This window comes from Eretmochelys imbricata, chromosome 3 (genome assembly GCF_965152235.1).
Source record: "Eretmochelys imbricata isolate rEreImb1 chromosome 3, rEreImb1.hap1, whole genome shotgun sequence".
NCBI lineage: Eukaryota > Metazoa > Chordata > Testudines > Cheloniidae > Eretmochelys > Eretmochelys imbricata.
Window position 1 is genome coordinate 206,340,565 of NC_135574.1, and position 13,952 is coordinate 206,354,516.

General features: G+C 36.0%; 1 protein-coding gene across 2 annotated transcripts in view; it reads right to left on the reverse strand.

The window, feature by feature from the left end:
• The window catches only part of RALGAPA2 (Ral GTPase activating protein catalytic subunit alpha 2), a 304,928-nt gene that overhangs the window by 165,594 nt on the left and 125,382 nt on the right, over positions 1 to 13,952 (reverse strand). For both annotated transcript variants that reach the window (XM_077814154.1, XM_077814153.1), the window contains exons 24-25: positions 4,073 to 4,201; positions 97 to 225 (exon numbers count right to left, since the gene is read on the reverse strand). In XM_077814154.1, coding sequence (XP_077670280.1) covers positions 97 to 225; positions 4,073 to 4,201 — 258 coding nt within the window. The remainder of the gene's footprint in view (positions 1 to 96; positions 226 to 4,072; positions 4,202 to 13,952) is intronic.

Consider the following 13,952-nt stretch of genomic DNA (forward strand, 5'->3'; position numbering starts at 1 on the left):
ATTTCTTTAATGCATGATAAAAATAATCAAATTATTTAACCAAATGTAAAACTTCACTAGATTAGATAAGAATTAACTAATATAATTTTACTTTACTTTGACATCTGCAGCTCCTGCGATGATTTCATCAGCTTCACTGATGGGTTGTAATAGAGGGATTTCTTGGTAGATATTTGGAAAGCAAACAAGAGAACCAAGAATGGTATGAGCTTCTGACCGAGGGGCCTAAATGAAAAAATACAAACATAATATATGTTATTTTTTCCAATAAGCTATAAAAAGGACATTTTAAAGAATGGTGATACTGTGTAACATCATCAAAGAGACTCAAAGTTCTTTGTACTTGATCACATTTCTCTTCTGCTCTTTTTTTTGCTGAATTTGTACAATAAACTATACCCTCAATAGTAATCAGGCATTACCTTTGCATACTCAGCATAAAGTTTTGGTTTCATTAGGATACATATTGTTCCTCCCATTGTTTCCTCCTATTTCCATTTTCAGATGGTCTTTAGGGTCAGTAGTTTGGCAAGAAGAGGCAAGCAACTGCTTCTGTAGGATCTAGCTCTCCAACTGACTGCACTGACCACTCTTGGAAATTAGGCCATTACATCCCACCTCAGGGTTAAATTTTCATTGATCCTCATCTGTTGTTCATGCACAATGCTTTATTGCCAACTCTTCTGGATAATTCTGTAGCTTCACCATTCTGGGGCTATCTGTGCTACTTGGAATCAATTCAAATATACGTGTAATACAGTAGAACCTCAGAGTTACGAACACCAGAGTTACGAACTGACCAGGCAACAACCACACACCTCATTTGGAACTGGAAATACACAATGAAGCAGCAGCAGAGCCCCCCCCCCCCGCCAAAAAAAAGCAAATACATTACAGTACTGTGTTAAAAGTAAACTACTAAAAAAATAAAGAGAAAGCAGCATTTTTCTTCTGCATAGTAAAATTTCAAAGCTGAACGAAGTCAATGTTCAGTGGTACACTTTTGAAAGAACTAGAATGTTTTGTTCAGAGTTACGAACAACCTCCACTCCTGAGGTGTTCGTAACTCTGAGGTTACACTGTAATCAGAAACTACAAGATGTGTATTGTGCTTGCTGAACCAACGATAGAGTCATTAAAACCTTTGCTAGCTTTAATTATTTCTCTCAACCAAGTGATATGGAAGTGCTCAAAATGCTAGATACTTTCATGCAGTATCATATCAATAGCAAATTGTGCATAAATTATTACGCTGCATGCATTACAAATAAAATACTGCATTTAGTTTTACTCCATTAACTCCAAAACATGAGCCTCTCCTTTTAAAAATGGACATTAACATACTGATCTCAAATGAGATCTTTTCTATGATTTGGGGAGCCTAATTTTCATACATAAATGCCTAAATAGGCTGTTCAAATCCCATATTTGGAAGCTTAAAACACACAGCTAAACATATAAATGTCTGTTTTATGTGCCTATGTGCCGATTTGAGCATCTAATTGTAGAATTTGGATCCAATGTTTGAAAATTAGACTCACATGCACTGGATGCTAAAAGTGACTATACAATTAAAAATTAGAAGCCTATTGATATACTTGGAATGCCCAGGTAAACAGAGAAAGATAAATATCAGATTTATCTTTAAATATTTGAGTTTGAAATTTTTAAATATTCTTATTTTCTCTCTCTCTAGGATAAGGGGGGAAAATTATTTACTAAACGTTTCTCTTAACCTAGTTATCTGACACATTTGGCATATATGTTGGTAGTTACTGATGTTTATAATTTGAGCTCAACCTATAAATTGATACATATTTACAATCTCTAAATCTAGCTATACCTACCCACCTATCTGACTGTAGTTTTTAGGCAGTTCTCATCAACATGGTATCTCAGTGCCCTAACTGTAACTTAATTAAGAAGTCTGTGCCTTGGACCTCTTATTTTGGTTACTATAACCTCTCTCTTCTCCAGCAACTCCCCACTTACTACCTCTCTGCATTCCTCCCTTTTCAGGTGCTTAATTTAGGTTACTCTCATGCGCCTATGACCAACCAAATTCTCCCTGAAGCACTCCACTATTATAAATTTAAGTACTTTACTTGGAAAGGGCCTGTGCTACCTTGCTCCAAGTTTCTTTCTACACCCCATCTCTACTCTCTAGTGTCCTCCAAATGCTCCCCTAATTTTTCCACTCTGCTTTGCACTCTTTCATGCTTGGAATGTCTTGCCTAACAAATGCATCCTCTCCCTTCCTCCTCCGAGTGCTTCCTTAAAATCAGTTTCTTCTAGAAATCCTTCCTATCTTGTTTCTGCTCTCCAGCCTCTTCACATCCATCCTCACTTCTGTTCAATTTATTCGCAATTTTTGCTATGTCTTTGATAGTCAGCGTTTCTGGTGTAATGTATTTTGTACAGTAGTGTAGATATTTATGGCACACTATAAAACAATTTTAATAATATAGAAAACAGTAATGCTTCTATTTGTTATGGGGTTTTTTATGCAAAATAATTTAATGTAAATATTCTTTACATAAACTTTCTTTGCATTTGAACTGCAGTGTTACAGAACCAAATTTAAATCAAATTTGGTACAGGTTAACAAAAATTGCTCTTAGGTCAGGGTCAAGCATGGAAAATGTCAGCCTACATTTTAGGTATTAATTTTGCTCTCTAATCTAATATTTCCATCTGTGGCCTGATCGAGAAAGTTCATATGCGTGGGTATAATCCTGCACCCATGTGCAGATGGCTCCAACCTCATATATGAGCTTTCAGCACCAAGAGCTATGTGTTTTTATAACATGCCCATTGTTGCAATATCCAAGTGTCATAGTTATGGCTGCAAAACCAATCAACCAAACCAACCAACCTCCCCACATACTCACACAAGAGGTGTGCATGGGTCTTGAATGGAAATTCAGCATTTACAGTAACACTGATAGCATGACACTAGAAGGAGAGCATAGAGCATACACTAGAGTAGACCATATAAATAGACCAGGTATACCACAAAATGTTTCTTATGTAAAGCTCTATTCCAATTAAACTGTCCAAGAAAACGAAGGGCAAATAGATATTTGTGCCTTAAGTATATCAATTAATTCTGCATATTTAGTAATCTTTCAAATAAAAATATCGCATAGCAAATATAAAATGGTTTGTGCCCTACAAGTGTTTTGTCAGAGGAAGGATTTTTTAAAAAAAATTCTTTTACATATTTACAAGGTGTTCTGCAGTACTTACTAGCTCTGCAAGCTTTTGATCAATAATCAGGTTGGTTAATTTTTGTGAGAACTGTACAAAATTGACAAAAAGTAAACTAAAACTGATGGCTGTAAATCCAAGGATCACCAAAAAACTCAGTTTATGGATAGCTAGGGGCAAAATGTTTCACCATTTGAATTCTGCTGAAAAAAAGAGCAGGTGATCTTTCTTCTTCCTTAACTCATATTCTGTGCCTATGCAGCTAACATACCTCTACACAACAATCTAAAGTTACTGTGCATAAAAACATCAATAATTACACTACTCACAAACACAGAGAAAGAACACCCTTGTTCTGATGTCCCATTCTTACGCACAAGTTCTCCTTGCTTTTGCAGGCTTGTCAGACCTTTAAACTTATTTTAGCCTACCAGTAATAGTTTTGTATTTTATTAAATTTTTTAAATTAGATTTGATGGTATCTGGTTCACATTGCTATTAACCCTTATAAAATGTAGGAAAATCTGCATTTGTTATGAGAAAGCTTTGTGTTTTCAATATTCATTTCTTGTAGAAAGCTAATGAGATTCTGAAACCCAAGTCTTGCTTTTAGTGTGTAAATGTGCTGCAATATTAGTGAGGATATGATTTCTCACACTTTGGCCTTTTGATGAAACACCTTTGCAATACTAGTGTCACCTTATCCTACAATTTCACACATCAGCTGCCATGGTATCTGCCCTGAGAGCCCAGTTTCACATTGCACTAATGAGTCAACACCTGTTAGAGTAGAGAAATCTGAACCTTGTTAGCGACTGTGCACTCTCCTGGGAACTTGGATGTTGAGCATTGTCATACTCACCTCCAACATGTCTGTACTAAGGATTCTGGCTGCAGCTGTGATGAAGTCTCCTATCAGCATTGTAAAACCAGGTAAACCCAAGAAGAAAAAGCAAGATGGGCAGTGTTTTATGACGGTATTTAAAATATCCTGAAAAGAAGGAAACGCTCTCTCAATTTTTATAGAAAAAAAATATTTGAGAATATTTATCGTTGTATTTTATAATGATGTTACTGGTAACAGAAATTAAGTGCTAATACTTGATAATATAAAACATAAATATACATATAATGGAGCACCCCAAAACATTGATATGGTTTACTATTCTGTCCTCGAGGTGCACACCTCCTAGAATGGTTTCCAATTCTTACTCCCTTTGAGAAAAATTCATAGATTTCTTTATTTAGAAACACACTGAAAAGGAAACAATTGTTTATAAGATGATGTGTTTTATGTTTATTAGATGTACTAAAACATTCAGCTGGTTTGTAAGTTTATGATAAACTGATATACCATCAGAAATGGGCCACAAAATCATTTTATTCAGGCTTCCATGGCTATGTAACATTAATGAAATTACACTAGCTACTGTCCTTGTTTCTGAGTAATTCATGACAATAACTTACAGCCATTATTAAAACTTTAGTATGACTGCTTCATAGGAACGCTCAAATGTCAACACAAAAAGTACCTGGGCATAGCAAAGAGAAAGACAGTAACCGAGAAATCTTTGTTTAACTTTTACCAGAAGTCACACCTACCTATTACCATAATAAACTAGATAGGGGGAAACATAATTTTTTCATTAATTATTTCATATGCTAAAAGGAAGTCTGCATTAATTTTAAGGAGTAGAACACCATCAAAAGCATTGCTGCCACACATATACGTATTGCGCGCGCACACACTTTCTTGGAGTGAGAATTTTTTCATTCCTTTGCCTTCTGCTCAATTTTTTCACTGGCTGTCCTTATCGAGAAATGATCCCAACAATGTCCGAGTTGAAGTTCCACATCTACAAAACTTGAGTGGGTTCAAAATTAGACACAAAGTTTGCATAAACCCTGACTGCAATTATTATTTTTTCAGAAGAATGAGGTAGTTGATTTCCATTGAAGTTCAAAACCTCGGTTTAAATTCTCATTCCTACTAAAAAAGAAAACTTATTCAAGAAAATGATTAGGCTCCCTCCCTTCCCCACAACTTTTTTAATGCACTAAAGAAGGCCTGACCTTATTTTAAATCGCAAAATATTCTTCCTGCTTGATTTTTAAATTAGAAATAAAGATTTGTCTACCTTGGAATAGTCCATCAGTAGCTAAAAAATTAGCAAGAATTTGACATCACAGGTATCAAGGCAGTGAAACTTGATTGATAATACAAATAATTTTATTCAAACGGCTTAAAACACTGTTTGTTTGTTTTTTTAAAATCACTTATTTAAACAAAAACACCTGAGAAAAACTCCCTTTGTTAAGGATTCAACATTTCCATCCTTTCAATTAAGATCTGAGAAAGTTATCAATCTACATTAATTCTGAAACCTCCAGTTATCCTCAACAATGAAGACCAGATTTGACATTTCTGAGAAAACTGGTCGTTAAAAAAGCAAGTCTTCTTCATACACATCATAAATAAGCAAAAAAGCATAAACTCAGTCTTTTTCCAACTTGCAGACCATTCTTTTAAATTACATCAGTAATTTGTAAAACATAGAAGTCTGAGCAAAAACTACTTATTATTTCTCCTCTAAAATATTTACATTAGCATACTGTGAAATGATAAACCAGCTTGTCTATTATAAAATTAAGAGATAATTTTTAATTTTGGCATTGCAGAAGATAGTGTTTTCACCTCTCTGAATGACCACAATGCCACTCAAGTTAATGTTTAAACTAGTTTTAATCACTTCCTTTGATACATTTTAAAAGTCAATATCAGTCAATGCAAACATTCTAAAAGACTGAGCAGATGGATGTTGCAGCTCATAAAGTGGGTGGTAAATTCATGCTCTGAGGGCAGAACAAAAGATCCACCCTTTTTTTCATAATTAAGGAGCTGATTAATGCATTGGGCTCCTCACAACACACCTGTAATTACTAACAGAGGTAGGTATTGTACTGTGCTCTGAATATCAGGCATCACACTATACAGCAGCAGATGGGAGTACACTTCTGCTGACATATGCTACAATAAAAAAAATGCATGCAAACCTGGCTTAAAAGGTGGGAGAATGTAGCATATTTGATGATGAACACCACAAACAACTGCATTAACTTCGTCCTGCTTTCATTAATTCCATCTGTCAAGTTAGATATTAAACCAAATCTTCAATTTTTGTTTTGAAATCTTCAAAAGTTGGCTGTGGAAACTACAGAGGGCAGGGCTCTGTATAGACAAAAGGTCTGTGAGCCTCCTGACGAGGCTTCAAAGATTCAATAAACACCCAGTCTTTTGGGTATTTATCCAAGCTGAACCTGAACCTTTAGGACGATCACCCTTTACTAATGTCTACTGCTAGCACGGTGTTGATTAGGTTAAGACAGCACTGCACACATGATTATGAAGCTTTAACTTTCATCCTTTTTACATCACCTTCTGTAAATAAGCAAAGGAAGAAACGAATATAAATGGAAGACAAAGCTGTAGGAGTGAGAATACAGTTGCAATATAAAACAAGATGATGCAACTTTAGCACCAGATATGTTTTTACACTGCATTTTTCTAAACAATGCAAGAATTTAGTTACAGATGCCACATTTGCTGCTGAAGAACCATAGTAAAGTATCTTTTACAAATTTAAAAAAAAAGATTTTTTCCCCTGAAGTAAGTCAGAAAACTTCTATAAAATTGTTTTGAAAAGACTGCTATTACAGTGGAGTGACCCTCAGCTTCTCTTTTTCACTATTCACACTCAGGATTTGCAATTTTACACACGTCATGCTACTGGGTGACGTGGCAGGCTCACAGCTATTGGCACCAAAGTTATCGATGTATAATTGAGTAAAAGTCAGTTTACACTCAGTCTTTGACTTTATATCAGTTTCCACAGTCAAATTCTGATCTCAGTGATACCAGTATAAATCCATGATGGTTCTATTGACTTGTTTAACATTAATCCTGTTTTATACCACTATAAATAAAATCAGAATCTGAAAAAAAAAATAGGAAAAAGGCTTCTGCTTTACTTAAAATTAATACAAATAATATAACCTTAAAAATGAGAAGTTTAATGACAAAGTTTGTCAAATTTTATCTCTTATTTCCTGATTAACACACTTTTGTGCATTATACACATCTAGTGATAAAAGCTAGATTTTATGTAGTAATACAGTAGGTTTGCAGCTTATCAAAAGATTCAGATTTATGAGAAAGCAACCAAGTGAGAACATCTGTCCTTTATTCGTGATCTTGCAAAAATCAGGTAATTCAAACAGAGGCAAGTTGCTTCCTTCCCTTCCAAGCACGGTTCTATAAAAGTAAACTGTATTCAGCAGCTTACAGCCTAGTAAATGAATCACTTTAATTGAATGCTATGTACACAGTAACTGGAAAAACACAAGCAATAAGAAAAACATACGGTGATGGCAATAGAAATTGGTTTACTCATTTTGTACAGTGTTGTTTCTTTACTTCTTTCATAATTGACCTTTAGAAGGATAAATGTGTAAAATAATTTTGGTTTATTATGGCTCCAAACCTTTCAACAATTACACAAAATGAAAATCTAAAATGAAGTATTCATTCTGGAAGCATTTCCATTGTTTACATAATTGCACAGCTATAATTTAGTGTTCACGTTGTTATGGAAAAGTGAAAAAAAAACCATTATGGACTATTTCAATTCCAAATGCTTCACCGTAGTGTCAAAAATGGAAAAAAAAAATCCTGTTTATGCCAGTCTAAAACGGATTAACCCTATAATTGATAATATAACATATTTCAATACATAGTATTCTAGCAGTGAACAAAATAACATCATATGGTCATCACCATCCTCGGAGTATGTGAAAAAAATGTTTACGCAAGTTCACTGGAAGGTCAATTATAAAAATATTCTTCACTTAGTTTTTGCTCAGGCTATTGCAGATTATAGGTGTAACAAAATAGCTTGCCATCTGTCTTTATCAGGTTTCCCAACTGTCCCTCATCAGGAACAAGCTGGGTTTTTCACTGAAAGTTCACCTTGTTCTTCAATGATATCACCAGGGACTGGAATTTACAAAAAGGAAAATATTCATCACAAAATTGCTCTGTTTGTTTTGAATTTTTTTTAAAAGGAAAAAATACTTAAATATGTTGCTTTATTAATTTCCCAGAGAAGATTTTTTGTCCTTTTCCTTTTTCAGAGTTTCAATAGAGCTACTATAAGGTTTGAATAGACAAAGGAGAAACAGGCTGAAACACTTGATAAAGGAACCCTCACTATTCTAGCTACAATATTTTAGGTTTCTAAAACACTAATCTAGTTTCAACAAAAATGTATAAAAGAATTTTAACTCACATGAAGCAAGATGATTATTTTGATAGAAGAGCTATGAAAGTCTGTCACTAAAAAGTATTCTCAAAACAGTAATAGGTACTAAAATGTATTTTCATCTGACAGAAGGGAATGGATGTTAAAATTATGTATGGTCAATGCTTTGAAGCTGGTGACACAGAGATGTCATTCTGAGGAAAAAAGAGTGCTTAATAAGTGAAAAGAATGGAACTAGACACGGAACCAGGGATGACTGGAGATGAAAAGGGATAAGAACATAAGAACGGCCATACTGGGTCAGATCAAAAGGTCTATCTAGCCCAGTATCCTGTCTCCCGACAGTGGCCAATCCCAGGTGCCCCAGAGGGAATGAACAGAACAGGTAATAATCAAGTGATCCATTCCCAGCCACCCATTCCCAGCTTCTGGATGGATCTTGGTGCCAGCCTGAAGGGTCAGGGGCATAAAGTAGGAGACTTCAGAGTTTGAAGGGAAGAAGGGTGAAGAAGTGGAAAGAAGAAGGGGGCAGAGGGAGAGAAGAAATCAAGTTGGATGTTATTTATTCTGTACTTAAATTCCTGGGCAAAAAAGGGGGAGGGAAGGGCAGGGATGTGGGTTTAAACAGCTGGGAAACAAAGGCACAGAAGAGACTGGTGAGGCCTTCAGCATAAGAATTGATTAGTAAGGAAACGTAAAGTTATTTACCAAGGACAAGGGCAAAGATGAGAGGCAAGCAAGGGAATTTAAATTGTAGCATGTGACCATAGCTACCAGACTCACTCCAGAGTTCCTTGTTTCTGTAAGAGACAATTTGCAGCTGGAGGGGAGGAGCTATGGAAGGGGGACGGGATCCTACTAGGTTGATGTTATAGGAGCTCTCATTCCCTGACCTCTGAAGAAGGTATCTGAAGTTCTACCAGGCATTGGTAGAGCAGCTTCATGGAATGGCTTTAAATGTAGCTTTGTGACTCTCTTTAATACTATACACATAATACCCATATGTCTGTACAGTAGTGTAAGATTTTACTGAAAAAAGGTGCACTGCTAAATGCTTATCTAGAAAATAGCATTTGGGAAGAGAAGGGGAGGGGAGAAATTCATTATAATTTTGGTTGCCTTCCAAGAGTTAACAAAATAATAGTAGAATATGAAAGTCTTATGAAGTTTGATGTTTTTATAAAACTAATAGATCTGTAAAGATGAATGTAATACACACAATGGCTTATGGTTTCTGAAATGCCTCAGAACTAAGGGTCCTGATCTGCAGCACTTCATTAGCCACATAAATATCTACAAAGAGTACTTTTTCAATGGAGAACAAAAGCAAAGCTGCTTGCTTATTGTGTCTTTAGAAAACAATGCTCTACCCAGCTAATACTTGTTCCAGTAAACAGCACTAATAGCTTGGCAATCTAAAAGTTCTACACTACTCCTCATTGTATTTATAAATAAGAACTTAATAGAAAAAGATATAAAAGCCCACAAGTACTTTTTTTACTTCAAATCAATGGTGATACAAAATAGATAATTTAAATGGCTTCTATAACAGCTGTCACATAAAATGCTTCATATTACAAATTACTAAGATGCCTAGCTAAATCAAAATGACATCTCTCCATACACATTGTTTCTACAGAAGCTTGCTACACAACTACTGTGTTATTTCCTTGCCACAAGTACCAAAAGCATATTCAAAATATGTTAAAAAACCCTCCTCTCACATCTAAATATGCAGACTATATTTATTGACATACGTGGCATAAATAATTTGTATCAATAATGTACATTCACTTTTTCTAAGCCTGGTCTGGTCACACTTGTTATTAAAATGAAAAGAAGAAATGAAGTGAAAATCTAACCCTTAACTTTTCAGTCTTCAGCTGTGCAGCAATTTGTTGGCTTACACTTTCTATATGAAGGAACAAATCCAATCTCTCTGTATTGAAATTTAATCACCAAGTACATCTGTTAACTCAGCAGGGCTTCTTCTTTAGGTTTTAGTTTTATTCTTAACTTCATGGAAGTAAAACATGGTGCAACTGCAATGCCTTCCCGTTATTCTAAAACTGCAGTTATCACTGAGCATTTCTAAAATCCTGTTCTTTAAGAATATTCTCTAACATATTTTTTATCTTAAAATCCCAGCTCCAAAATGAACTGCTCAATTACATTGAGACTGCAGCCATGAAATCTAATTGTTACACTTCCACATTTTTTATGGAATTAAACCTCAAAGTTTGGAATGTTATCCAACCCATTTACCCACATCTCAAACATTCTCTTTTGCCCAATGGGCATGTATTGTATGGCGCATGTTATCAAGACATTATACTAAGTATATTCATCTATGTGTATAGTTGTGGCAGGAGGCGAAGAATCTCTGAGGGAAACTGACACCAAATCAGGTTGGGGTTATTTAAAAGAATCTCTCCTTTCACGTTTAAAAAGAAAAGACTTTAAATCTACACAGTGAAGTGACCCTGCCCAATAAAAGCATAGGTTTTTTGTTTTTTTTTTTAAGAAGAAAATCCAGAGGGACAGTTTCAAATGGCAGCTAGGCACCCAATTCACCCTGAAAGTCCTCCTCAAACTAGATGGTGCAGCTCTTGCCATAATAGCAAGAAGTGAACCATGAAACCTGTGAAGATTTGGTTAAAGAACAAAAAAGCATCCAAAAGATGGAAATGCTTATTCAATGCAGATCTGGAGTTATACAGACCTCTTCTGTCTGGAAATTTGAAAAGAACTGATCCAGTCATAAGATTTCTAGTATTTCTGGTTTCAGATGACACCAGGAAATTACAGAGCTGTATGAAGCACGTCTTTATTAAGGTTTCTGAAATAATAAAAAATGATTTCTTACCACAGTAAATATAGGTCTTTGAATATACAGAGGCAACATTCTCAAACATGTTGTAGGATCTATACCCTTTTGGATCCCTTCTCTGACCTTTTGGAAGACCTGTGTGCTCCAGTGCTTTGGGAACCATCTAGAAAGCCAAACTGATTGAAGCTACAGGTATATCCTCCTGTGGCATTGAACTTTTGAAGCTGAAATCATAAACAGGCCATGCAGCACCAATCACATCAGACCCTTTTGCAAAACCACTATGGCAACAGAAGATGGCGGGAAGGTGGTTGGGTAGTGTGAATACACAGAGGCAAAATTTTCAAAGAAACAGTTATTATGGTAATAATTTTTCCTTCTCTGTAGGGCCTCTGAATATTCCCACTTGGGGAAGATTCGTGAGCAGTAGAATCCCCAAGTGCTAGTAAATAAGCAAGCAAGAATAGATGTAGATGTCAAGTTGAGAAAGCTAGGCTGTGTGAACGAGTGTACCGAATTCCAGGTAGGAGTCCTACAGATATCTATTTTGAATGCATGCCATCAGTCCCATCTTGGTAGTGGTAGTAAGCTCTAAGACCAAGAGATACGGACTTCCTTGCTAAAGCATAACATGTCTCAAAAGACATCCTATTCTACTTAGATAATTGTTGCGTGTAAACAGTATTCAGGTTATACTAAAGGCTACAAAAAGTTTAAATGCCTTAATCCTTCCCAAATAAAAGCTCAAAGCCCTCTTGAAATCTAGCCTGTGCTATCTAATTTTCCCCCAAACAAGAATGAGGTTGTGGGAAGAACACCAGAAGAAAAATGGTCTCAGGTGGAAATCACACACCATTTTTAATATAAATTTGAGTTGAAGACATGGAACCTGCATGATATCATGAAAGAAGGATTATAAGTTTATAAGCCTATAGTGCACAGTTCTTCCAGATGTAATTGCAATTAAAAAGCGCTGGGCCAGAGTCACAGTTGGAGCAAACTGGCATAGCTGTACTGAAGACAGTGGAATAGGATCTCTGACCTTTTGGAAGAGTTTAAACAGATATTTCAGGTGACTAAAACCCATACAGCCATCCACTGGTAGAAGATTGCTTGTTCAGTGTGATAGATGCACCCTGAAAGAGAAGAGGCAGCTGCTGACAACAGAACAAAATAAATTATACAACACAGACCATGGAGACTGACCTCTCTGGTGTACCAAGAGGGAAAAAAGAGACTTCACTTCTCATAATATTTAAGCATTGGTGACTTTCTGGACTGCAGTAGACTCATGTGGAATCTCCTAAAGAACATGTCATGTGAGAATTAGACAATGTCCTATGTTCTAGCCCACAAACGGGGATAACTCCAGATCAGACTCAAACTGTTTTCCTGAGATAGTATGTTCAATGATACTGATGGAAGAAATGACAGGTCTATGAATGGCCAGTCCCAATTCTTGAACAGCAGATTCACCACAAACTGTTCCAAGAAACACTTATGTTATCTCTGAAACTTGTGACTGGGGTTGACTGCCAGCATATGCTTTTTGCCATCCAGAGGTAGAGCTATCAGATGCACTTGATGAAGCAAACATTGCTTCCTGACAGGTTTTTTTGAGCATCAGGCTGGTTGTTGATAGAATATATAGATCCTGTGCTGTCTGTTTTCCCTTAAACAAAACCCTTGATGAGTGGTAGAAAATATTTTAGAGCCCACCATTTATAGCTTTCAGATCCAAAACATTTAAACGGAATTCAGTCTCCCACACAGTCCACTGAGTATGAACTTTCAGCTCCTGGGGGATGAGCTCCCCAGCTTTAATAGATAACAATGACTATCACAAGAGTTCTTGGTGAAAGATTGAAAATTTCAACACACTGTCTGGAAGCTCCCGCCAATGGAAGGTCATGAGGCTTTCAGAGGAACACATGCTAGAGCTGCCATATCATACACATTTGGGGTGAATTTTGTTGCATGAGATGGGTACTTGCTAAACATCTTGGTGAAACAGACATGAAACGGACAACACCTTGCACTGATGTTTAGTCCCCCCACATAAAAATTGAGATTTTTTTGTGAGATTAGGAAAGTGGCATCATTTGAACCAAGAGCCAAAATCCAACTGGAGTTGGAATGACAGAAGCTAGCGTCAAGCATGTGAAATTTAAATCTTTTGATGAAACTGCTTCGTTTCCAGGAGGCCATCTTTCTTTTCTGGTATAAAGAAGTACTGTAAATAAGAAGCTTGACCTTTTGCCTCTGTACTGCTGAGGAATGGCTCCCATTCTTAAAAAATGTACTTCTAATCTGAAGAGTTTCCAGAGAAAAACACTGATAAGGGAGGGTTTATGCCGTGGAACTGAATTATATTTTGATGAAAAATGAATGGACTCTACTACTGCATCAAATAGCAATTCCATCTCAAGACACCAGGAAACAACCTCCAAAGGTTGGTGGGTGGAGTACAAGGGAAGGAAACTGTTTATGGGTTCATGGTCAACATCAAATTTGAGGCCTTCCTCAGAAATTACTGCTGTGTATTAACATCCTTAATTCCATTAAATAAGGTCTCCCCCCCTCTATTGGAATAA